Here is a 26,202-nt window from a genome sequence, read left to right on the forward strand (position 1 = left end):
GCTATGGAAAGCATGTTAGACCATGCTCAGAGCATGGTCTAAGAGGCTCCTGTCAGTGCAGCACTGACTTATAAAGCTTTGCAATTATCGAGCGGAGGCCGTCTTTTTAACCCCTTCACGGCCTATGACCTATAGGTACATCATAGGTTGTGGCGCCGTATTTGATGCAGTCCCCGGCGCGGAGCCTGTATCTTTCCAAGCACATGACAGCTAATTTGAAGAGCTGTCATGTGCCCCTAACAACAACGGGTGGAATCGCGGTCCACCAGAGGCTGTTAACATGTTAAATGCCACTGTCGGTCTTTGGCACTCACTCTATGAAGCCCTGCTATTTGTAACACAAGCGATCAAATAATATGATGTTAAAACAAAATTTTTGTGCTAAAAATGTAATTGTTTTTTCCTTCACTGCACAATAGTATAAAATTCTGTTACACACTTAAGGTGTCAATATGATTGCTGCACCCTTAGATGAATTCAAAGAAAGGCATAGTTTATAAAATGGAATCACTTATGGGGGAGGGCGGTTCTGTTGTTCTGGCACCTCAGCGGCTCTTTTAGTGAGTCATGGCACCTGCAAACCATAACAACAAAATATGTGCTACAACATGGAGCTCCTTCCCTTCTGAGCTTCGCACTGTGCCTGAAAAGTACTTCCCGATTACATGTAGGGTATTGGCGTACTCAGAAGAAATTGCACACCAAACTGTGAGGTCCATTTCTTCCTATGAGGCCTTCTAAAAAATAAAAACTTGGGGCTAAAACAACATTTTAGTAGTAAAAATGAAATGTATTCTTTCTTCACCAACCAATGGTATACAATTCTGAGAGGCACATGTGGGGTCAATATGATCACTGCACCCCTAGGTGAATTCATTGAGAGGTGAGGTTTGTAAAATGGGGTCACTTATGGGGGGTGGGTGGGGTTGTGTTATTCTGGCACCTCAGGGGCTCTGCCAATGTGACATGGAACCCTCAAACTATTCCAGCAAAATCTGAGCTCCAATATGGAGCTCCTTCCCATCTAAGCATTGCACTGTGCACTAGTTTTAGGCCACATATAGGGTGTGGTGCCATTCATTTTTTCCAAAGATCTCTTTTGAAAATTAAAAACCTGGGGCCAAAGCAACATTTAAGTAGGAAAAAAAATGGTAATTTTCCATTTGTTCAGTCTAATGTTATCCAATTCTTTGAATCGCCTAATGGTTAAAAATGCTCACTACACCCCTAGATGAATTCACCATGAATTCATCTAGTGGTGTAGTTTCCAAAATGTGGCCATTGGTGGGTGTTTTCCACTGATTAAGGCTGGTTTCACATTTGCGGTTGTGTCCGCAGCGTTTGTGCCGCAATTACCCGCATGCGTCGTGTATTCCTATCTTTAACATTAGGGACGCATGTGTCTGCGATCTGTTGCGTTTTGCCGCGTTAGACGATGCATGCGTCATTTCATCGTCTGCGGTTTGGCGCTGTAAACGCTACATGTAGTAATTTTAGAGGCGTCAATTTGCCGCCTAGAAACGTATGCGGTTGTTAGCGGAAGGAATGCGGCAAAAAAATGCATTACGGTCTATGTGAACGCATGCGTTCGCAAGCACATGCGTTTGCTAGCATTTGTGAATGCATGCGTTGCACCACAGAAAAACATGTCTAGACACTGATTAGCCACATACAAACTGATAAAAGGAGGGAGTGGGCATTTGCAGATCACTACCCAGCAGACAGAGAAGCAGAGCAGACGCAGGCAAGAACCTTGGAGGAAACAAGACACTGAACAATGTGAGTACATCCTAGCCAAATGTCTTTATTTTCTATTTTCTGTCTCTATATGTCCTAATTTCTGGCATTATTTTCTTTCTGCATGCATCAGAATGTCATCTTCTTCTGAGGAGGAGCAACGTCCTGAGCCTGCACAAGCCGAACATGTCAGTGAGGTGAGTACTCACCTCTTCAGATTGGTAAGTATTCACTGTCACATCTACACATATGTTAATTTTTTTTCCTTTTTTTTAGAGCACTTCTTCCACTGCAGCAGAGGCTGAGCAGGAGCAGCGGGGTCACAGTCATTGTGGCAAGGCGGCAGTGAGTAAGTATACCTGGCTGACTATTGTATCCTGACTTTACTATTCTCGAATGTTCATTTCTTTACTTTCCTCTTTCTTTACCTTTTTCTTCTTGACTCCAGTTTTTCTTGACTTTCAATATTCATGCCAGTTTTCTGTCTCTGTTTTCTTTCTTTTCCTTATGTTAATGTCTCCTACATTAATGTCTTTATTTATTTTTTAGGTTCCAGAATGGGATGAGGACCTCACTGAAAATGACCTCCTAATCTCCCTGGTCCATGAGCGAGTCCCGTTGTGGGACACCCGGGTTCCGCAGCACTCGGCAGGGCCGCCATCAGGGCATGACAGCCATTACTGCTGTATGGGGCCCGGTCAGCAGCAGTACACAGAGGGGCCCGCAGATCCGGGGCCCCACTGTTGTGCTTCTACTGATCGGGCCCCATCATGCACTAAAATACTGTGCACTGCGGCGCACATGTCGGCGCTGGGGCCCGGGAGCCGTCTTGGAGCGGTGCACGGCCGTCTTACCTAATCGGCTGCACAGCTCCTGCTCGGCTGTAGCTAGAATGTATGGGCTCCCTGCAGGTCCTGACTGCAGCCCATCCATTCTAGCCAGTAGCGTAGGGGGGGGGGGCAGAGGGGGCCATCGCCCCAGGCCCTGTCACATGAAGGGGCCCACGGGGAGCCAGGGCAGGGCCACTTCTGTGAGGAGGCAGATTCAGAACACCGCATAGGAGCAGAGCAGTATAACGTCTGCTCCCATCTGACAAGCTGCACGCTGGCTACTAGCACAGTGACGGCTGCAGAGTCTCCCTCCTGCAGTGAATGGTTTCGCCCATCTGACCTGATGATGAAGCTTTTCCTGGCTGCAGTTCTCTTCACTCTGTGCACGCTGGGATTGGCTCAGGCACTCTGGGTCCTAGTGCCCACACCCTGCATTTCACTGACACTTCCTGGTCCTGCCTGCAGTGCAAACCTTATCAGTAAGTGCTGGGGATGGGACATTTTAGGTTTATTAAATTCAGGTATGTCACTGTGAGACCCTTGGGGTATTGTGGGGGCTGAAAGTCAGTGAGGGGGGACAGGGTACTGGGGGGTGAATGTGAGCCCATGGGGGTATTGTGGGGGAGGGGAGACAGGGCACTGGGGGGTGAATGTGAGACCATGGGGGTGTTGTGGGGGAGGGGAGACAGGGCACTGGGGGGTGAATGTGAGACCATGGGGGTGTTGTGGGGGCTGAAGGTGGGTGAGGTGGGACAGGGCACTGAGGGGTGGATGTGAGACGATGGGGGTATTGTGGGGGAGGGGGACAGGTCACTGGGGGCTGAATATTATAATGTTATGTTATGATAGTATATGTATGGGGAGGCTGGAGATGGGGGTAGGGGGCCTTTGATACGTACCACCTGGGTATTTTATGAGTGTTAGTATAAGGAGCCGCATACAGTAACCAAGCGCTGCATCACATTAAGGCTACGTTCACATTAGCATTAAGCTAATGTGCGTCGGGTTTGCGTCGGCGACGCAGCGGCGACGCATGCGTCATGCGCCCCTATACTTAACATGGGGGACGCATGCGGTTTTTTTTGTTGCGTTGTGCAACACATGCGTCTTTTTTGCCGCAAGCGTCGGACCAAGAAAACGCAACAAGTTGCATTTTTCTTGCGTCCGATTTTCGGCAAAAACCGACGCATGCGTCGCAAAACGCAGCGTTTTTGCGTGCGTTTTGACACGTTTTTGCGTGCGTTGTGCGTTGCGTCGCCGACGCAACGGCGCACAACGCTAGTGTGAACGTAGCCTTACAGCACCACTTCCAGGTGCTGAAAATCCTCGTCCCCTGCCCCCTGTCTGATACTCACCTTCTGGCGTCTTCATCTGTTTTAGGCTACGTTCACATTTGCGTTGTGCACCGCAGCGTCGGCGACGCAACGCACAACGCAAATGTGAACGCATGCACAACGCAGCGTATTGTGACGCATGCGTCCACTTTTGCATGGTTTTGAGCGCAGAAAAAACTGTAACTTGCTGCATCCTCTGCGCCCTGACGCATGCACCACAGCAACGCATGCGTCAAAAAACGCAAGTGCAACGCATGTCCATGCGCCCCCATGTTAAATATAGGGGCGCATGACGCATGCGGGGACGCTGCAGCGCCGAACGCAAATGTGAACGTAGCCTAAGTCTCTGCTTGGCTCCGTCTCCTGCAGTTTGTGGCCTGTCCGAGGCTCCAGTGTTTCATGGAGCAGCGCAGAGGTCACTAATCAATGTGAGTCTGTGGGAGCCTCGTTCTCACTCTCAGGCTGTGTGCACACAGTGCGGATTGGCCACTGCGGATCTGCAGCAGTTTTCCATCTGGTTTACAGTACCATTTAAACCTATGGAAAGTCAAATCCACAGTGCACATGGTGCGGAAACGCTGCATTGTATTTTCCGTAGCATGTCAATTCTATTTGCAGATTCCGCAGCATTTTACACCTGCTCCTGTATAGGATTCCGCAGGTGGTAAAACGCAGGTGAAATCTGCACAAAAAACACAGGAAATCCGCAGTAAATCTGCAACAAAGTGCACATAGCCTCATAGTCTTACATTGAGCGCTTGTGACATAGCTTCTAACTTCTGGCCTGTCAGAAGCTGCGCTCACAAGTTTGAGCAGCGGCACTGCAGCAGTACCCCAAAATACTGAATACGCCGGAGGATGAGTAAATGTCCATCGTACTGTGTATACGGGAGCTGCGGGTCCATCATACTGTGTATAAGGTAGCTGTGCACACATCATACTGTGTAAAAGGGAGCTGTGGGTCCATCATACTGTGTATACGGGAGCTGTAAGTCCATCATACTGTGTATACGGGAGCTGCAGGCCCATCATACTGTGTATAAGGGAGCTGCGGGCCCATCATACTGTGTATACGGGAGCTGTGAATCCATCATACTGTGAATACGGGAGCTGCGGGCCCATCATACTGTGCATAAGGAAGCTGTGGGCACATCATACTGTGTATAAGGGAGCTGGGGGTCCATCATACTGTGTATACGGGAGCTGTGCACACATCATACTCTGTATAAGGGAGCTGGGGTCCATCATACTGTGTATACGGGAGCTGCGGGCCCATCATACTCTGTATAAAGGAGCTGGGGTCCATCATACTGTGTATACGGGAGCTGCGGGCCCATCATACTGTGTATAAGGGAGCTGCAGGCCCATCTTACTGTGTATATGGGAGCTGCGGGTCCATCATACTGTGTATACGGGAACTGCGGGTCCATCATACTGTGTATAAGGGACTGCGGGTCCATCATACTGTGTATACGGGAGCTGCGGGCCCATCATACTGTGTATACGGGAGCTGTAAGTCCATCATACTGTGTATACGGGAGCTGCAGGCCCATCATACTGTGTATACAGGAGCTGCGGGCCCATCATACTGTGTATAAGGAAGCTGTGGCCCCATCATACTGTGTATACGGGAGCTGTGAATCCATCATACTGTGAATACGGGAGCTGCGGGCCCATCATACTGTGTATAAGGAAGCTGTGGGCACATCATACTGTGTATAAGGGAGCTGGGGGTCCATCATACTGTGTATACGGGAGCTGCGGGCCCATCATACTCTGTATAAAGGAGCTGGGGTCCATCATACTGTGTATACGGGAGCTGCGGGCCCATCATACTGTGTATAAGGGAGCTGTGGGCCCATCTTACTGTGTATACGGGAGCTGCGGGTCCATGATACTGTGTATACGGGAGCTGCGGGTCCATCATACTGTGTATAAGGGAGCTGCGGGCCCATCATACTATGTATACGGGAGCTGCGGGCCCATCATACTGTGTATACGGGAGCTGTGAGTCCATCATACTATGTATAAGGGAGCTATGGGCCCATCACACTGTGTATAAGGGAGCTGCGGGCCAATCATACTGTATATATGGGAGCTGCGGGCCCATCATACTATATATAAGGGAGCTGCGGGCCCATCATACTGTATACGGGAGCTGCGGGCCCATCATACTGTGTATAAGGGAGCTGCAGGCCCATCATACTGTGTATAAGGAAGCTGTGGGCCCATCATACTGTGTATAAGGAAGCTGTGGGCCCATCATACTGTGTGTAAGGGAGCTGCGGGCCAATCATACTGTGTATAAGGGAGCTGCAGGCCCATCATACTGTGTATAAGGAAGCTGTGGGCCCATCATACTGTGTACAGGGGAACTGTGAGGGACATCATACTGTTTGACGGGAGCTGCCGGCCCATCATACTGGGTATAGGAAACTGTGAAGGCATATTGTGCATATGGGAGCTGTTGGCCCATTACACTGTATATAGGGGAGCTCTGGGGGGCATTATACTTTCTATAGTGGAGTTCTGTCAGCATTATACTGTATAGGGGAGCATTGGGCTCATTATCTATAGGGGAGCAGTGGGACATCATACTGTGTAGAGGGGAGCAGTGGGAACATCATACTGTGTAGAGGGGAGCAGTGGGAACATCATATGGTGTATTGGGGAGTTATAGAATCATCATACTGTGTATAGGGGAGCTGTGGGGGCCTTAGACTGTGTATAGGGGAGCTTTGAGCTCACCATACTGTGTATAATGGAGCAGTACATGAGGGAACTTAGGGGACATTATTAAATGTTAAGTGGGCACTTAAGCATCATTGTTATAGGGGCACTCAGAGTATTGTGACCATCAAAGTTGCATATGGTCACAATATGGCGGTAAAGTCAATGTTCGTTTTTGTATATAGATTCATTTTCAATAACAGTAGGGTCATATTCTGAGGTTCCCCTATATTCACAACTAGAGTGCGCAACCGTAGCTGTAATCAGGGTTAGCTGGTTAGGGGCCCACTCAGATGTTTCGCCCCCCTAAGTTGAAACCCTAGCTACACCTCTGATTCTAGCAGTCTCAGTAGTGAATGTGCTAGAATGTAGGGGCTCCTGTCAGGTCCTCTCAGCAGCCCATACATTCTAGCTGCTGCTTCACTGCTGGAAACACTAGACGCCCCGGAACGACTGAGGTAAGTATAAAAAACATTTTTATTTTTGTTTTTTTTAAATGGGTGAGGTGGGGGGGAGTGAGACTGCAGATGATGAAGTGTGTTTAAGGGGGCACTGCGCATGATGAAATGATAGGGGGCTGCAGATGATGAAGTGTGGTTGAGGGGGCACTGTGCATGATGAAATGATAGGGGGCTGCAGATGATGAAGTGTGCTTGAGGGGGCACTGCGCATGATGAAATGATAGTGGGCTGCAGATGATGAAGTGTGTTTAAGGGGGCACTGCGCATGATGAAATGATAGGGGGCTGCAGATGATGAAGTGTGGTTGAGGGGGCACTGCACATGATGAAATGATAGGGGGCTGCAGATGATGAAGTGTGGTTGAGGGGGCACTGCACATGATGAAATGATAGGGGGCTGCAGATGATGAAGTGTGTTTGAAGGGGTACTGCACATGATGAAATGATAGGGGGCTGCAGATGATGAAGTGGGGGTGATGGGGACTGCAGATGATCAAGTGGGGGTGATGGGGACTGCAGATGATGAATTGTGTTTGAGGGGGTACTGCACATGATGAAATGATAGGAGGCTGCAAATGATAAAGTAAGGGGGACTGCAGATGAAGTGAAGGGGGATAGGGGACTAAAGGATGAAGTAAGGTGGACTGCAAATGATGAAGTGGGGGTGATGGGGACTGCATGCACATCAAGTGAGTGTGAGGGACGGTGGAGAGCAATTGAATTGTAGGTGGGGGTGGGGAGAGCCAATGGTGTATTGAAGGTAGGGAGAGCAAATAATGATTTTTGAGGGTGGGGAAGAGCAGTTGATAATGAATAGAGGGTGGGAGAGAGAGAAGTCATGACAATGAATTGAGGCAGAAGGGGCATGTAACTATAATGAATCGGAGTTAGGGTTAGAGCGAGAGGTGCATAGTGGGATCGTTGAGGATAAAGTGACTGGTAATAAATTGGGGGAAAGAGTACAGGTGCTAATTAATTTATATATTAAATGGGGAAAGTGGCTATGTATAGCTAGAAGGGGCTCAGTGGCGTATTATAATTTATATTTGGAATGGTGGGTTGCATAATAACCAATTACAGTATATATTAATGGTGGGTGAATGTCTGTATTCAGATGTGTAGTGTAGAAGAAAGGAAAAAAGTGGGGAATGTGCTCTGGAAGCGGTGCTCTAGATAACTGTTATTTTATGCAAAGACGAGTCCTGGCTGAAAGAAGTGATGGCGGTCTGCGCTGGATTAAAAAGAAACGCAAAGATGAAGGACTTCAGCTAGAGACATCACTGGTGAGTCAGTATGTTACCTGTACACTGACACCATACACTATATACTGTATACAGAGCTCCTGTGTATCATGTCACTAGTGATCACTGTATTACCTATACACTGACACCATACACTGTATACTGTATACAGAGCTCCTGTGTATAATGTCACTGGTGATCACTATATTATCTGTACACTAAACACTATATACAGAGCTCCTGTGTATAATGTCACTGGTGATCCCTGTATTACCTGTACACTGACACTATATATAGAGCTCCTGTGTATAATGGCATCGGTGACCACTGTATTACCTGTACACAGACACTGCATACTAAGTACAGATCTCCTATGTATAATAGCACTTATTGTGATAGTATTTTTTTTTTTATTAATGATCAGTATTGTACTATTCAGTCACAATGTGGTGGTAATATGTTGTCCGGCCATGGTGTGGCGGTATTTGTTCCTTGTATGTGCTATTATTTGGTCACTATGTGGTGGTAATATGTGGTCTGGTCATGGTGTGGTGGCATTTGTTCCTTGTACGTGCTATTATTCGGTCACCGTGTGGTGGTAATATGTGGTCTGGTCATGTTGTGTTGGTATTTGTTCCTTGTATGTAGTTGGTCACCATGTGGTGGTAATATGTGGTCTGTACATGCTGCTGTGGTATTTGTCCCTTGTATGCGATATTGTTCGGTCACTGTGGTGGTAATATGTGGTCTGCACATGGTGTGGCAGTATTTATTCCTTGTAGATAGTATTATAGGTCACTATGTGGTGATAATGTGGTGTCTGGTCATGGTGCTGTGTTATTTGTCCCTTGTATGTGGAATTATTGGTCATTTGAAAAATTGAAAAATAAATAAAAATATACCTAAATTGTATTGCATATTTTAACAAATGTTTAATAAGTTACAGTAGAGTAGGGCCCGGCCAAAAGAGTCTACCTTGTCATCGTGGCAGATTAAAAAAACCTTTTGGCCAAAACAAAATCTGCTGGCTATGTGCGTGATCTGGTGATGGGAACTGTTAATGTGTGATTGGTGAGAAGTGTAGTTTTTCCAAGAGTCAGCGGTGGTGCTGTAGACAGTTCGAGGTTTGGAGGCGGGGCTGGGGTGGAGCCTGGGCGGAGTCTTAAGGGGGCCCCAAAAATGTTGCCAGTATGGGGCCCCGAAATTTCTAGTGGCAGCCCTGGCACTCGGACAACGTGACGATCCGGCGGCTATGGAATGAGGTGGCCAAAGCGATGTGGGATGGCTGGGACAACGCCCCGACTCAGGTCCGAAATGCATTTTGTAATTATTGCAATGCGGTGTGCTGCAGCAGTGACCTTGGCCGTGATCATACAACTGTGTGTGATGAGAGAAACTTTATTTTGTTTCCCAAAAAGGGAAACAAAATAAAAAAACAAAGGACGATCTCAATTCCTCCCCCCTCACCTCCCAATGTGTCTGTAATGTCAGGTTTGTCTCACCCTTCCAGTGTGTCTCTGCCCTCTCGTGCATCAAACCTTATCCCCGAACTCCCAGACCCCACTACTTTAATTGCCCCTTCTCCTGCCACCCCTGCATCGTCCACATTAAGCCAGGCCTCACACCTACACACACCTTATTTCCGTCACCCTACCCCAAGCAGGCGTAGTTAAATAAATTTACTTGATAAAAAATAAATAATAATGTTTTTTGCCCCCATTAATGTTCGGTTAATTGTGTATTTCGCCACCGGCAACACACACCGTGCGCCGAATAAAACACTGCGACGCACAATTTATTTTTGGCCAACTCATAACTCCAGTAGTTATTAAGTAGAACACTGCACCTTTGTGTGTTTGGTATAGAGCTATGAGGTGGCCAAAAAAAAAAAAAAAAATTACTTGTATTTTCTCCATAATCTCTTCAGTCTGATTAACCTGTGTCGCAGACTGAAGAGAAAATGGCGGTAATACAAAGCAGAACTATACTCAACAGGTCATGTTTCAAAAAAATATTTATTACACCTGACCTGGTGAGTAGAGAACTGCCGTGTATAACCTCTATTTTTTCCTCAGTGTACGTAATCTATTCCACACAAACTGAAGAGACGATGGAGGTCATACAAGGCATATCTATATTCACTTGGACAGGTGTCAGAAATAGTGAATTCATGAGGCTGTTATTTGTGCATCATGAATTCATTATTTATGACACCTGACTTGATGAGTGTAGATCTGCTTTGTATTATACCTCCATCGTATCTTCAGTCTGCGTAAAATAGATACTGCAGAACAGAATCAGGACATAATGACGTCAACTACCTTTCCACTAACAACATAAGTGTTTTTTAGAGGAAATACATAGCAGACTCGGTCAAGATATCAAAACACGAATTTTATTAACAAAAAATATTATTAACATTTAAAACATATCTGGTACAGGCCCAAATACAACAGGAAATTTTACACAATATTGTCTTGCCATGCCACACGTTCAATATCAGAATCAAAATAGGCAGCAAATTGGTCCCGCATGAGGCCAACTTCAACAGTTGACCGCAGCAGGTGATGCTAGTAATCTGGCAATGGTTTGCAACTGGTTCATCCAGTTCAATGTTGGGTTGCTCTTTAGCCATTATGTAATTGTGGAGAACCACACAGACTTTGACCACCTCATCGACTGTCTCCATTTTTAGATTAATGACTGTCGCAAGAATGTGCCATTTTGAGACTAGAATCCCAAAGGTACACTCTACTGTTCTTCGGGCCCTGGTCAGTCGGTAGTTATAAATCCTTTTAGTGTGGTTCAAGTCCCGACTTGAATAGGGCTTCAGTAGGTTTTCACACATCTGAAAGGCCTCATCCCCAACCATAACAAATGGCATTGGTGGGCCTTGAGTGTTGGGGAGAGGTCGTGGCAGTGGAAAATTAAAATTTCTTCCATACACGTCGGCCCGTATCAGAGTTTTTGAAAGTCTGTGAATCGTTGCCACGGCCAAAAGCTCCAATGTCCATGGCGATGAAGCGGCAGTCCGCATCTGCTATTGCCATGAGCACAGCTGAAAAATATTTTTTGTAGTTGAAGTACTCCGATCCAGTTCTGGCGGGTTTGATAATGCGTATGTGCTTTCCATCCACCGCTCCCAAACAGTTGGGGAAATCACACATACTCCAGAATTTTTCTGCAATTTCAATCTACATGTCCTCCATTGGTAGGGGTATAAACTCATCCCGGAGAACATTCCACAAAGCCCGGCAGGTGTCCGCAACTATTCCAGACAGGGTGGAAATTCCAAGCCGGTACTGAAAGTGGAGGGATGATAATCGCTCTCCGGTTGCCAGAAATCTGAAATAAAAATAAAAAAATAATATTACAATCAATTCCATTTATGGTGATGTTTAGCTAAAGACATAAAGGAAAATACAAATAATACATGGCAGACCAATAATAATTATGACTGGCATTTGTTTAGAATTATTACGTACCTTAACCAGGAGACGTTCTTCTGCTCGAATCGCTCTACGGAGCTGGGTGTCCTGTCTCCGGATGGTCCTTGGACACGACCAAGCAAATCCCGGAAAGAGTCTTGAGACATCCTGGTATATTCCGGGAATTTGTCCGGGTTGGCATTAAGCTCGCCATATATCGTGTGATAAGCTCCACGGCTCTCCCGGAGTTCAATAATGGGGTGTCTCCAAAAACGCAGACGCCGTGTCCTTCTCTGTTGTTCTCTATTTCTTTGTTGCTCCCAAGCAAACACAGTCAAGAAACAGCTTTATGCTTAAATCCAGGTTGAAATAAAAGCTCTCCATGTGAAGATCCATCATGACACAGGATACAGTAGCAAACTGTGAAGATTTCAGCAGTCCAAGGGTCTATATATAGATATCCCATAATACACACCCACTGTAGTCCCATTGGCGTTGTCTGGTTATCTAGATTTTGTTCCTGTTAAATTTTTCACCATGCGTACAGAAAACGCAAACGCCTGGAAAAGCGTGAAAACGCCGCATTTTTTAAACGCATGCATTAACGTATGCGTCTAAAAACCACTGCATTTGTACGTGTTTCAATGCGGTTTTTCCAGCAGTTGCGGTTGCGGATTAAATGCTGCGGATTCTAAAGCAAATGTGAAACTAGCCTAAGCACAGGAGGGGCTCTGAAAACGGAAAATGGTGTCAGCAATCTATCCCTGACAATTTTGCGCTCCAAAAGTCAAAATGGTGCTCCTTCCTTTCTGAGCCAACAGTAGTTTTCCACCACATAGACGTACTCAAGAGAAATTGCACAACAAATTGTATGGTCCATTTTCTCCTGTTACCTTTGTGAAAATGAAAAATGTGTGGCAAAACCAACATTTGAGGGAAAAATGTATTTTTTAATTTACACGACTAAATGTTATACAATTCTGCTAAGCACCTGTGGGTTCAAAGTGCTCACCACACACCTCTAAATAAATTCCTTGGAGGGGGTCTAGTTTCCAAAATGGTGTTACTGGTGGGGAGTCTGCAATGTTTACGCACATCAGGGGCTCTCCAAATGGTGTCCGCTATGTATTTCAGTAAATTTTGCACTTCAAAAGTCAAATGGTTCTCCTTCCCTTCTGAATCCTGCCGTCCACCAAAACCATAGTTTTCCACCACATTTGGGGTATTGGCGTACCCAGGAGAAATTGTACAACACATTTTCTCCTGTTACACTTGTGAAAAAGTTAAATTTTGGGCTAAAGCAACATTTTTATGGGAAAAAGTAAAATTTTCTTTGCTGTCCACATTGATTTAATTTCTGTAAAGCACCTGAATGGTTAACAATCTTCTTGAATGTGGTTTTGAGTACTTTGAGGGGTGCAGTTTTTAAAATGGTGTCATTTTTAGGTACGTTCTTTCATATAGGCCCCTCAAATTGACTTCAAATGTGATGCGGTTCTTACAAATATTGATTTTGTAAATTTTGTTGGAAAAATGTGAAAATTGCTATTAAAATTTTCACCCTTTTTACTTCCTAACAATAAAAATTATGTTTTTAAAATGATGATGATGTAAAATAGACCTGTTGTAAACTTTATTATTTTGTGTGACATAACTATTTGGTTTAAAGGGAATCAGTCACCCCCAAAATCAACGGTGAGCTAAGCCCACCGGCATCAGGGGTTTATCTAGAGCATTCTGTAATGCTGTAGATAAGCCCCCGATGTATCCTTAGGGTACCGTCACACATTGAAATTTCCATCGCTACGACGTTACGATTCGTGACGTTCTAGCGATATCGTTACGATATCGCAGTGTCTGACACGCAGCAGCGATCAGGGATCCTGCTGAGAATCGTACGTCGTAGCAGATCGTATGGAACTTTCTTTCGTCGCTTGATCACCCGCTGACATCGCTGGATCGTTGTGTGTGACAGCGATCCAGCGATGTCTTCGCTTGTAACAAGGGTAAACATCGGGTAACTAAGCGCAGGGCCGCGCTTAGTAACCCGATGTTTACCCTGGTTACAAGCCTAAACGTAAAAAAACAAACAGTACATACTCACCCGTCGGTGTCCTTCAGGTCCCTTGCCGTCTGCTTCCTGCTCTGAGTGCCGGCCGGAAAGTGAGAGCAGATCACAGCGGTGCTGCGATCTGCTCTCACTGTACGGCTGCACTCAGAGCAGGAAGCAGACGGCAAGGGACCTGAAGGACACCGACAGGTGAGTATGTACTGTTTGTTTTTTTACGTTTACGCTGGTAACCAGGGTAAACATCGGGTTACTAAGCGCGGCCCTGCGCTTAGTTACCCGATGTTTACCCTGGTTACCCGGGGACTTCGGCATCGCTCCAGCGCCGTGATTGCAACGTGTGACCGCAGTCTACGACGCTGGAGCGATATTCATACGATCGCTGCGACGTCACGGATCGTGCCGTCGCAGCGATGAAAATTTCAATGTGTGACGGTACCCTTAAAGATGAGAAAAAAAGGTTAGATTCTTCTTACGATGACGTCCTCTTCTGGTCTTCACGCTGCGGCTCCTGCGCAGGCGTACTTTGTCTGCCCTGTTGAGGGCAGAGAAAAGTACTGCAGTGCGCAGGCGCCGGGAAAGGTCAGAGAGGCCCAGCTCCTGCGCACTGCAGTACTTTACTCTGCCCTCAACAGGAAAGATAAAGTACACCTGCGCCAGAGCCGCAGCGTGAAGACCAGAAGAGGACGTCATCTGATGAAGATAGGAGGCGCCGGACCGGACCAGCAGCGGGAACGTCCCTGTATAATCTAACCTCTTTTTCTCATCTTTTAGGATACATCTGGGGCTTATCTCACCCCCGATTTTGGGGATGACAGTTTCCCTTTAAAGACATAAAAAGGACATGAAGGACATGAAGGTGAAACAGGCTGGGGGGAGGGGTTAACTTTAAAATGGGTTGCCTAAAACAACCACTGCTCATATGCTCTATGAGGCCCCTTTCACACATCAGCTTTTTGCTGTCAGTCACAATCCGTTGGCTCGACGGATCCATTGCAGATTGTGAAAAACTGATGAGACGGATCCATTTTTTGGACGGATCCGACTAGCGCATCTGGCTAATTAGATCGGAGCATGCTCAGTTTAAAAAAATGGAATCTGTCGCCAGATTCCGTCATTTGATGGATCCGGCGCCATAGACTTCCATTCTAGAAAACGACGTACGGCGACGGATCCGTCGCTGTCCGTTTTTTCGACGTACACAAAAAAGATTACTTTGTCCGTTGTCTCTGGCCGCCGGACAAACAATTTTCGACGGATCCAGCGAACACGGATGAAATGTGAGGCCATCCATCGCTAATACAAGTCTATGAGAAAAAAAAGGGATCCGGCGGCATCAGTCCGTTTTTTTTCAAAATTTGACGGATTGCGACTGATGGCAAAAAACTGATGTGTGAAAGGGGCTTAAAACCTCCATTTACAAGACAGAATAGAGAGCTGCTCCAGTGGATCCAGCTCATCCATCTGGTCCATGCAAGAGAAATGTATAGACAGAAGTGGCTTCCCTGGTGATATTGTCCAATTGTCAGTGGTTAGAGAATAAGGACCTGCAGTGATAGGCTCATCACCTTTTTTTGAACTGGTGTTAGATAATCGGTTAACACTATCAAGCAACAAATCTTCTATGTTTTGTTAGTTAGCATCATACCATATTTCCATATGTGGAACACCTTATTCAGTCCACCTAATTCATAGGTCCAGTAGCCCACCAACTCGGAGTGAGCAGTACGCAGATGAAAATTCTCCTGTGTGAGCTGCATGAATGAACTCATCATAGACGGCTTGATAGAGTAAGTGCGGAATTCATATAAAGTAGTGTCATGTTGGCGAGGACCTGTAGCAAATGGAGCTGTTGCCTAGAAAAAAATATTTTGTGTTGGTTAAACTAATGAACAGAAGCAAAAAAAGTTGGGTGCACCCTAGTGCAATACATTCATACCATATACTCAAACTTGTGTGGCGAGCCTCATAACATGGGGTCATTCCCACCATCCACTTACGTGTAAGGCCTCTTTCACACTTCAGTTGTTTGGCGTCAGTCTAAATCTGCCATTTTCCTCAAAAAAACAGATCCGTTTTTTTTTTCGACGGATCCGTTTTTTTCCCCATAGACTTGCATTAGCGACGGATTGTGACGGATGGTCGTCCGTTCTATCCGTCATGCGATGGATCCGTCAAAATTTGGCAGACGTCATCTAGACATTGACGGTCATTGCAACGTTTTTTGTCTGCGTTGAAATGGCGGATCGCGACGGATCCGTCGCGTCCGTCATTTCATAGAATGGCCACCTATGGGCGACGGATCATTTCGGCGGATCCGTCGCCCCAATCCGTTTTTTCAATTTTTTTCAATTGCGCATGCTCCAAAAAGTATATACAACCCCCGAGTAACGGATCCGTCAAAAAAACTGATCCGTTACATCCGTTTTTTCAACTATTGTGACGGATCCATCGATCCGTCATTATGTCGGAAGTGACTGACGCCAAAAAACTGAAGTGTGAAAGTAGCCTAAGGAGCACATCAGTAAATGGACAGTGGCTGCATGCAGAAATACTCAGGGTTTTCATCTTTTTCTCATGCTTGGTCATATGTTGAGCTTTTTACACGGGTGATGTAAATTGTGCGATTCCTTTATGTTATATTTAGATGTGCACTTGGACCTGTGCCACTACGTCCCCTTCATTTCAGATGGAAAGAAAAGCCTTGTTTTACAGTTCTATCATCGAGTCTCTTTATGAGCCTGATGAAGGCGCAGGAGCGTTGTTTTAATAGAACAATTGGGTTTTCCCTGCATTACTCCATTCAGAACAGAGCAGTACCCGTCATATTAAGGTCAGGACCTTCTCATTTGTGTCTTTCCCTGATATGTTGTGAATCAGAGCTCAGAAGATCTTAGGGATAGCGATTACGGTAATATTGGCCTAATAGTCATCATTTTTATCTCAACTAGTAGAAAAAGGGCCAATCTGCGACATTCACCATTCTGAATGCAATGACGTGGTTGTAAATAACTATCAACTTCTGTTAGTTTAAAATAATACACTTCGGTGTTAGTCACCTTCCCCAGGTCCGGTTCATTATCTTTGCTGCTGCTCCAGTTTTTGTTTAGTAGTTACATTACTTCTGCAACCCATGTAGCTAATCACTGGGCTCAGGATGTCTACATCGGAAGCGCCCTTGAGCACAGCGATTAGCTGCAGCAGACATGATAGCTATGTGGCAGCCTGTCATGGGAGAGGAGGCAGTTCTGGATTTGGGAAGGTTAAATAACAGCCAAGTTTATCATTTTAACCTAGCGGAAGCCAATGAAAGGTCGTTCTCTCTGATAAGCTTCAGTCACAACTCCAAGGACTCCGAACACTTCTGTACCTGACCTCAGATGAAAAACACTGAAGTCACTGGCCCAGATTCATGGCGGTAAACCTCAGCCGGAAAATAGAAGGCACAGGTCATATTACCACATAACTTACACATCAAGCACCAGATAACACTTGTAGTACAGGAGCTTTAGAATGATGGAGTAACTTCACAGCCTCTACAGTAACCCACCTCCATCACTCAGTAAAGTAGTGTGCATCAAAAGAAAAACCCAAAACATTCCCCTATCATCAGCACCACCTACTTCAGTCTTGCAATGATTTTAGTGATTCAACAGTTCAGCCTCATTCTTACTTTTTTGCATTTTCATCAGTGTGCTGGATTTGATTTTCATCAATTTTTGGTCTGTGGGTCCATTTTTACCCCTTACCATCAGTGAGCCATCCATTTTCTGGCATTCAAAACAGAAAAAAAAGTATTCCAAATGCCCTCTATTTGTTAAACAGTATGTAAAATAGGGAGCGACGTTGGACTTGTCTAAGTTTAGGGGGCACACTAGGTCTACAAGATCTATTCTGTTTTTCACACCAGTCATGATTTCATGAGGGGGCGTGCTGAAGTTACACACTCCCCGGTTCATGAAAAGGTGCATGCCTCTTAATAAATCTGCCTCAGTGTTGGGAACTGGAGTAAGATTTGTGGCATAATAAATGCTGCCGCTTGTCATATATTTGACGAGAGAGGGTTGCCACGCCCTCACCCCACCCCATTTCCATCTGGGTTGGAGATGGCTGAAAATGGCGCAAGGCCACCAAAAGTCACAAAATGTATGTGCAGCTTTGAACTGCACCAAAATTGAGTGACTTTTTTTATGCCATAAATCTGAATTGATGAATCGGGGCACAAGTGTGATCACAATTTTCCCACACATCGCAGGTGAGGTGTTGCTTTGTAGCTTTACAAGTACATGAATATTTACTGTCTGTTCTGAGTGAGATTTCTCTGAAAAGGGCGTCTGTAGATTGACCAAGATGAAATACATGTCTATCATGCCTAAACTCTTCATAAAGAAGTGTCAACTTGTTTAAAGGGAACCTGGCAGCAGGATTGTGCTCAGTAACCTACACACACTGTCAGGTCGGTGCCGTTATACTGAATACAATGATATCTGAAGTGATGAAATCCATCTTGTGTTTGTTGTGTAATCTTTATTTTCTGCATTATGAATACCCAGAGCACCACATAAAGACCCCCAAACCCACAGGCCCGCCTTAGGGCATGAGAATCTCATTAACTCAAAACTGAAAATAAAGATTACACAACAACCACAAGACGGATTTCATCACCCAGGTATCATTTTAATCAGTATAACGGCGCCACCCTGACACTGTGTGTAGGTTACTGTGCACAATCCTGCTGACAGATTCCCTTTAATATATAGCGAGGGAGATGTGGAAAGCCGATTGGTTTACATAGATATCAAACAGGCTCTCCTTGCATGTGTCGTGACTGTGACACAGCCGCAACACATGCAGCTGCGGAGCCGAACAGCTGATCAGTCGAAGCGATCCAGGAAGCCGGGTTCCCTCTGCAGCTTATTCGGTAAGTGCTATAGCTTCCCGAATAAGCCCTAACAGGAAATAGCTCATCTCTAGTCATAGGTAACAGTCACAAGCTCTGAGTATAGGCACCCTTCACATGTCTGTATTTTATGTCAGTATGCGGTCCGCTTTTTTAAGGACTGCTAATACGGACACATGCACACCCATCGTATTCAATGGTGGTACGCACGTCAGGTTTTTCACACAGATGTGTGAATAATATGCAGACATGTCATTTTTTTAACGCACCATGGACGAAATACATGCTGTACACTGATGACACCCAGATAACATTGTGTGTCATCAGTGTGATAGGTATCAGCACCTGGGAAAAGTAGTTAAATTAGCGCTGTTCCAAGGCACTGAATGCAGCTATCATCATTGTGGCCTGGTCTCCCTGAGATCAGCAAGACCAGGTGACGCTGATGGGAGTTGCAGTCAGTACCTGTTGTGTGTATATCGTGTATTAAATAGTTTAAAAAAGCCCAGTGTGGGGTCCTCCTTCATTTTCCTAGACAGATGAGGTTAAGCTGATAGCCAAGGGCTGATGTTAATATTCGAGGAAGGGGCCAAAAGCTATAATGGTTCCCAGGTTATTAACAACAGCTCACGACTGTTTGATTAGCCTTTACTGGCTATTATAGAACCCTCCCTCCAAAAAAATGACGTGGGGTCCCCCCTATATTTACTAACCAGCAAAGGGTAAACAAACAGATGTGGGTTCATATTAATAGTGTAGGGAGGGGCCATGGATGTTGGCCCCCTCCCAGACTAAGAACATCAGACCTCAGCTTCCTCAGAAATGGTGCATCTATTAGATGTACCAATTCAGGCGCCTAGCCTCCGCTCTTCCCACTTGCCCTGGCAAGTGGGATAATAGTTGTGCTGTTGAAGTCAGCTGTTTTATGTTTGCTGACATCAAGCTCAGGGGCTAATAATGGAGAGGTGTCTATCAGACACCCCCATTACTAACCCCATAGTCAAATTTAATAAAGACACAGAGTAAAGCCCTTTATATGAAATAAACGCACCTCTTTTACCCATTTATTCAGCAAAAAATAAAAAAGCAAAGTTATACTCGCCTTTCCGTCAATAATCCATTAATGCCTATGTCCTACAATGATCCAGATGATTTAGTGAGCAGTCACATTTGTGATGCGACCTCTCTCCACACCAGCATTAACACACTGAGCTCAGCGTGAAAAAGTGGCTGCGTGTGACAGACGGTGAAGTCATTAAGGCCAATATTCTTGGCCCCTTCCTAGGCGACTAATATCAGCCTACGGCTGTTTGTTTAGTCTTTGCTGGTTCGATTTTATAGGGGGACCCAATATCAATTTTTTTCTGGGGTTCCCCTGTAAACTAGCCAGTAAGGGTATGTGCACACGTAGATGGATCCTCTGCATATTTTTCCACACCTGTTTTTAGAAATCTGCAGGTAAAAAGCACTGCGTTTTACCTGTGGATTTACAGCGGATTTACCGTGGATTTTATGTGGTTTTTGTGCGGATTTCACCTGCGGTTTTACACCTGTGGATTCCTATTATGGAGCAGGTGTAAACCGCTGCGGAATCCGCACAAAGAATTGACATGCTGCGGAATAAACACCCCTTCTTTTCCGCGCATTTTTTTTCCGCAGCATGTGCACTGCGGATTTTATTTTCCATAGGTTTACATGGTACTGTAAACGCATGGAAAACTGCTGCAAATCTGCAGCGGCCAATCCGCTGCGGATCTGCAGCAAAATCTGCAGCGTGTGCACATACCCTAAAGGCTAAACAAACATCTGTGAGCTGAAATTAATAGCCTGGGAACCTTTATGGCTATTGGCTCCTTCCCAGAATATTAACATCAGCCCTCAGCTGTTGGCTTTCCCTCTGCTAGTTCAGAAAATTACACGGAAGCTCACGCAATTTAGAAAAATAAAAAAAAATAGATATTGTGATTCATGCAGATTTCGTGTGTATTTTATTTAACTTTTTATGTACTATTTTATTAATGAGGGTATCTGACTGATACTTGCTCATTACTAAACCTCGGGCTTGGTATTATATATATTATAATCAGTTATATTTGTTTTGTGTGTGTAAACATTATATTTGAACATGGTATGTAATGATATTATGGTCTTCAATGGAGAATTAAAAAGAAGAGGTTGGACAAGGAAATGACATCACAATTTTTTTTTCTTAAATAATAATATATCTTTATTTAGCTTACAAAAATGCATACAAATCCGCTTGAAAAATCTGCATGAAAATCCGCATCAAAAATGCATCAAAAACTGCACGGAATTTCAACTGCGTTTTCTGTTGAGAGGCAGAATCTGCACAGAATTTTACAAAAGCAAATCCGCAACGTGCGCACATATCCTAAGCAGGAGCCTCCGCCAAAATACAACCATTGACATTTCACCAACCATGCATGATATCCTAATATGAAGAGCATTATCTCGTACTTTAATATTTATTTGCCTGATTCATCAAGACCTCATCACAGTCTTGATTAGGAGGAGGGGTAAAGTGCGAGATGCTCGATTTATTAACAAGTGCCTAGCCACAAACCTTGCTCCAGTCAGAAACGGGAGTAACATCTGTGGCATAAGGGCTGTCCCACACGTCCAGATAATTCCGGTACCGGAAAAAATCGGTACCGGAGTTATCCGTGCCCGTGTGCCCACGTAGGCCATACGTGCGGCACACGTGTGCCGCCCGTGTGGCGAGTGGGTACCACACAAAGCGTGCAGGAGACAGCGCTAAAGTTTAGCGCTGTCCCCTGCATCATGCTGAAGCCACGATTCATATCTTCTGTGCAGCAGCGTTTGTTGCATAGAAGATATGAATAATAGTGTTTAAATGAAAGATCTATGTGTCCGCCGCCCCCCCCACCCCCTGTGCGCCCCCCCGCTGTTCAGAAAATACTCACCCGTGTCCCTCGTTGGCTGTCACTCCTTCCTGGTCTGGCCGCGGCTTCCACTGTATGCGGTCACGTGGGGCCGCTCATTTACAGTCATGAATAGGCGGCTCCACCTCCCATAGGGGCGGAGCTGACTATTCATGATTGTAAATGAGCGGCCCCACGTGACCGCATACAGTAGAAGGCGCGGGGCAGAGAGGAAGCAGCGGCAGCCAAGGTGGGAGCGGGTGAGTATTTTCTGAACAGCGGGGGGGGGCGCACAGGGGGTGGGAGGGCGGGGGACACATAGATCTTTATTTTAAACACTATTATTAATATTTTCTCTGCAGCAAACGCTGCTGCAGGGAACATATGAATCGCGGATTCAGCACCAGTGGGGGGGACAGCGCTTACTGTAGCGCTGTCTCCTGCACGCCACACGGACTGCAAACGGAAAAGGTCCGTGTGTGATCCGTGTTTTACACGGACCCATTGACTTTAATGGGTCCGTGTAATACGTGCGCTCCCACGAACACTGACATGTCTCCGTGTTTGGCACACGGAGACACGGTCCGCAAAAAATCAATGACATCTGCACAGATGCATTGATTTTTATGGGTCTACGTGTGTCAGTGTCTCCGGTACGTGAGGAAACTGTCACCTCATGTACTGGAGCCACTGACGTGTGAAACCGGCCTAAGGAATACTACTGCTTGCCACTTGTCATGGAGTTGACAAGTGGGGGTCACCATGCCCCGCCCCAGCTCCACCCACTAAGTGGGAGTTAGATGAAAATGGCTTAAAAAGGCAAAATGAATTCTGATGTAAAACTTTTAATGAATCAAAGTCATTGTGTATGATCCCCGAGGGGAGAGGAGGGATGAAATAAACAAAAGAAGATTTCTGGGGTGGTGAAATCGCCGATCTTGATGAATCGGGGCCTACGGGTCTTAAACACAGAGTAATGGACAGCACACAGTACTTTTCTGCATATGAGAAAATCTGATGAAACACTAATGGTATAAACTGACACATGACCAAACATTGATGAAGAGCAATCCATTTTCTTTTACGTACATGGGAATTAATAATAATAAAAAAAAAAAAAAAAAAAAACCATACATCTGAATGAGGCCTAAATTTAAAGTATGCTATGCGACCTTACTGGCGATCAGAAGTTGTAATGTCACAATGACAGGTTCCTTATAAAGGAGTTACCTGGTCTAAGGGTATGTGTCCACGTTCAGGATTGCTTCAGGAATTGATCTGCACCTGAGGTCACTGGCAAGTCACCTGCGTTGTCCTTGAGTTTTTTCTGCAATGTAAGGACATGCTGCGTTCTTAAAAGACGCGCCGCATGTGAGTTTTCTCGCGTGTGCCGCATGCGTCCTTTACTGCATAGTGGAAACAGGATTTCATGAAATCCCCTCCACTATGCTGTAACATCTGGACGCTGCATTTTTTAAGCATGCTGCTCAACGCTGCGTCAAAAACTCAGCGTTTCCTGAACGTGGACACATACCCTTAAGGTGCAAGTCTGCACTCTATGTGAGTACAGACTTGTAAATCTTCACATTGCGCGCTATCAGGATTCTCTAGTGCTGGCACCAGGAGCGGGAGGTCATGTGGCCACAAATATGCAATTTGTATACCCCCAGCTACATTCCAACTAGATGCGTTGCATTGAATAAGGCTGCGCATGTCTAGTCATCATGTGTCCATATGCCCATTTGGGGTGCCCAATGCCCACCTCCCTTCCCCTCTGTGCACGCCCTCTGTGTCGAGCAGTGCACAGGGTCAGACGACACAATGCAGAGACCAGAGCAGAGGGGGAACCTGGAGAGTTATTTATTTACCTTTTAGATATGAAGCACTATGTGGCATCCATAATACCATATGGAGGACTATGTGGTGCCCATAATACTGTATGGAGGACTATGTGGTGTCCACAATTCTGTATGGAGGACTATGTGGTGCTCACAATACTGTGTGGCGGACTATGTGGTGCCCATAATACTGTGTGGAGGACTCTATATTGCTCATAATACTGTATGGAGGACTATGTGCTGCCCACTATACTGTATGGCGGACTCTGTGGTGCCCATAATACTGTATGAAGGACTATATATTGCTCATAATACTGTATGGAGGACTATGTGGTGCCCACAATACTGTATGGAGGACTATGTGCTGCCCACAATACTGTGTGGCGGACTATGTGGTGCCCATAATACTGTGTGGAGGACTCTATATTGCTCATAATACTGTATGGAGGACTATGTGTTGCCCACAATACTGTATGGAGGACTATGTGGTGCCCATAATACGGAGGACTATGTGGTGCCCACAATACTGTATGGAGGACTATGTGGTGCCCATAATACCATAATACTATATGGAGGTGAGTTGCCCCGCGGGCTAGGGGTACTCGGTACCGGGTCCTGCTGTTTCACAGGGGGATGTCACGGTGGCTGCGACCCGGTCCGTGGCCCTGGGCGCCCATGTAAAAGGGAAAGGTCTTTAAAGGGATGGAGTTTATGTTCGTGACACCACCTGTGGAATTCGGTCAGGGTGACCAACGCTGCTTTAAGGGGTCCGCTGGGGTGATGTTATGGCAGCTAGATGGTATACCTTCCCACAGGTGAAGTATGTCCCCAGGGCTTCCCGGTGTGTAGATGGATGGTGAATGGCGAAGTGAAGAACGAGGACACAAGGTTGCAGTCTCTTTACCTTTACTGTAAGATTCAGCGTCCACAGTCCAGAGCACCAGATCACAGGGCAGGCAGAGTCCGGCCGGTTTGGAGGCAAGTCCAGAGTCCCCTTGTACAGGTGGAAATCAGTAGCCTTCCCTTGCGCTGTGGTGGTGTAGTCCCTTACTGCCTATGGCTTCACATAAGGGTCTCACAAATGCGATGTTTTGCTCTCTCTGTCCCCCATATAGGATAGGAAAAAACCCGTATGACTGGTGACTTGAGCCTGTTTATAGGGTCTCTTAGATAACCTGGCTCTGTAGGTGTCACCCTGCCTCCTGGGAAAGGTGCGGACAGGTAACCTGCAATTAGCTGTCCTGCCGGTCTCTGAAATAAGGTGTAGAGGTCCTTACTCCCTCGGTGTTCCAGCTACCAAGATTTTGCGCCTCAGAAGAAGGCAGCCTGAGCGGGGCTGGTCCCCTTCTGGTATCCTCTCCTTTGCTTCAACTTCCTTGCACGCTCGCTGCAATAAAATTCTGCCTTTCAATGTCTTTCTGGGAGCTGCAGCTCTGAGGGCATGCACAGCTCCGTTGACCTTCTGTCCTCCTCAGACTATGGTCTGGAACTTTCTAACAGAACTCCTGACTGGAGCTCTGTCAGGAACGGACTCCTGTCTGGAACTGACTAACTTTCCCTACAGACCACCAGTTATATACTGTATATGTGGTGAGCAACCTAATAAATAGGAGCAGAAGCTCCCCCTGGTGGTCTGGAGTGTGAAATGTGTTGCATGTTTGTGATACCTGGATGCAGTTATCCTTCTTTGCCTCCAAGCGTAGCATTACTCTCCCCGAGAGGAAAGCAATACCACTGTGACGACCAGGACCCTGGGGCGCCGCAGAGGACTATATATTGCTCATAATACTGTATGGAGGACTATGTGGTGCCCATAATACTGTATGGAGGACTATGTACGCCCCGATCACATTTATGCAAATTGCACGTGCCCACTGCTGGCACTGGAGAATCCTGATAGAGCACAATGTGAGCATTCACAAGTCTGCAGTCACATAGAGTGACTGCAGACTTGTTACCTAAAGCCGGACAACCCCTTTAATACTGCAGTGTTTTCCCTTCCTCCATATTACAGAGTTTTTACATGCCATTATATGATCTGTCATAGCAGTTCATTACCGAGTAACAGCGGCCACAAAGCAAAGCTGTAAGCAGTGACACAAGGTGTGCGCATGTGACCTCACCTGTACACCTCTCACAGTGTGAGTCCCCTTTAAGAGCAAGGTCCGCAGTGTGCACAGCATCTTGTCAGCAGCTGCAATGAGGGCTTCCTACAGCCAGAGGGGACAGAGAGGAATGGCCGCTTCCGTGCTGCCTGCCCGTGACACTGCCCAAGGGTGCAGGTCACAGACGTGCAGCTGTACAGGAGCCTCCAGCCCGGGCAGACCACACCCCCAGGACTGTGCCACTGCAGCGCAGATACGGGGAGAGCGGACTATACCAAAAGTAGTACCAGCAGGAAATACTGCCAAGAGCAGAAGAAGCCATTACTCGACCACAGCTGTGATCAGATAATACTAGTATTTTACATTTGTACCCCCATACCTCTCTATGGTGCGTGACTTGATGCCTATTGTTTCTGGACATCATGATTATCTATTTTAGCCACTGTGACCAATATAATCTGTCTAAGTCTCCTCATATTAGTGATGTATTACCAGCAATGTATCGCTTCTTCTGTGGATCCTTCTTTACAATTTTCTTTCAACATTGATGTTCCATTAGTAGGTGTTTATGTATGTATATTGATACATGTATTCATTTCTTTCATTGTTTTATCCCAGTCTGAGGAAG

At 46.0% G+C, this 26,202-nt stretch overlaps 1 protein-coding gene across 3 annotated transcripts in view; it reads right to left on the reverse strand.

The window, feature by feature from the left end:
• Window positions 1–25,844, reverse strand: part of NIPSNAP3A (nipsnap homolog 3A) — an 80,430-nt gene extending 54,586 nt beyond the window's left edge. For 2 of the 3 annotated variants that reach the window (XM_077249452.1, XM_077249443.1), the window contains exons 1-2: window positions 25,593–25,804; window positions 15,477–15,684 (exon numbers count right to left, since the gene is read on the reverse strand). In XM_077249452.1, coding sequence (XP_077105567.1) covers window positions 15,477–15,684; window positions 25,593–25,652 — 268 coding nt within the window. In that variant the 5' untranslated portion in view covers window positions 25,653–25,804. Of the gene's footprint in view, window positions 1–15,476; window positions 15,685–25,592 lie in introns of all 3 variants that reach the window. The other variant, XM_077249435.1, reaches the window with a different exon arrangement.
• Between the last annotated feature and the right edge of the window lie 358 nt (window positions 25,845–26,202).

Source organism: Ranitomeya variabilis, chromosome 1 (genome assembly GCF_051348905.1).
Source record: "Ranitomeya variabilis isolate aRanVar5 chromosome 1, aRanVar5.hap1, whole genome shotgun sequence".
Lineage (NCBI taxonomy): Eukaryota > Metazoa > Chordata > Amphibia > Anura > Dendrobatidae > Ranitomeya > Ranitomeya variabilis.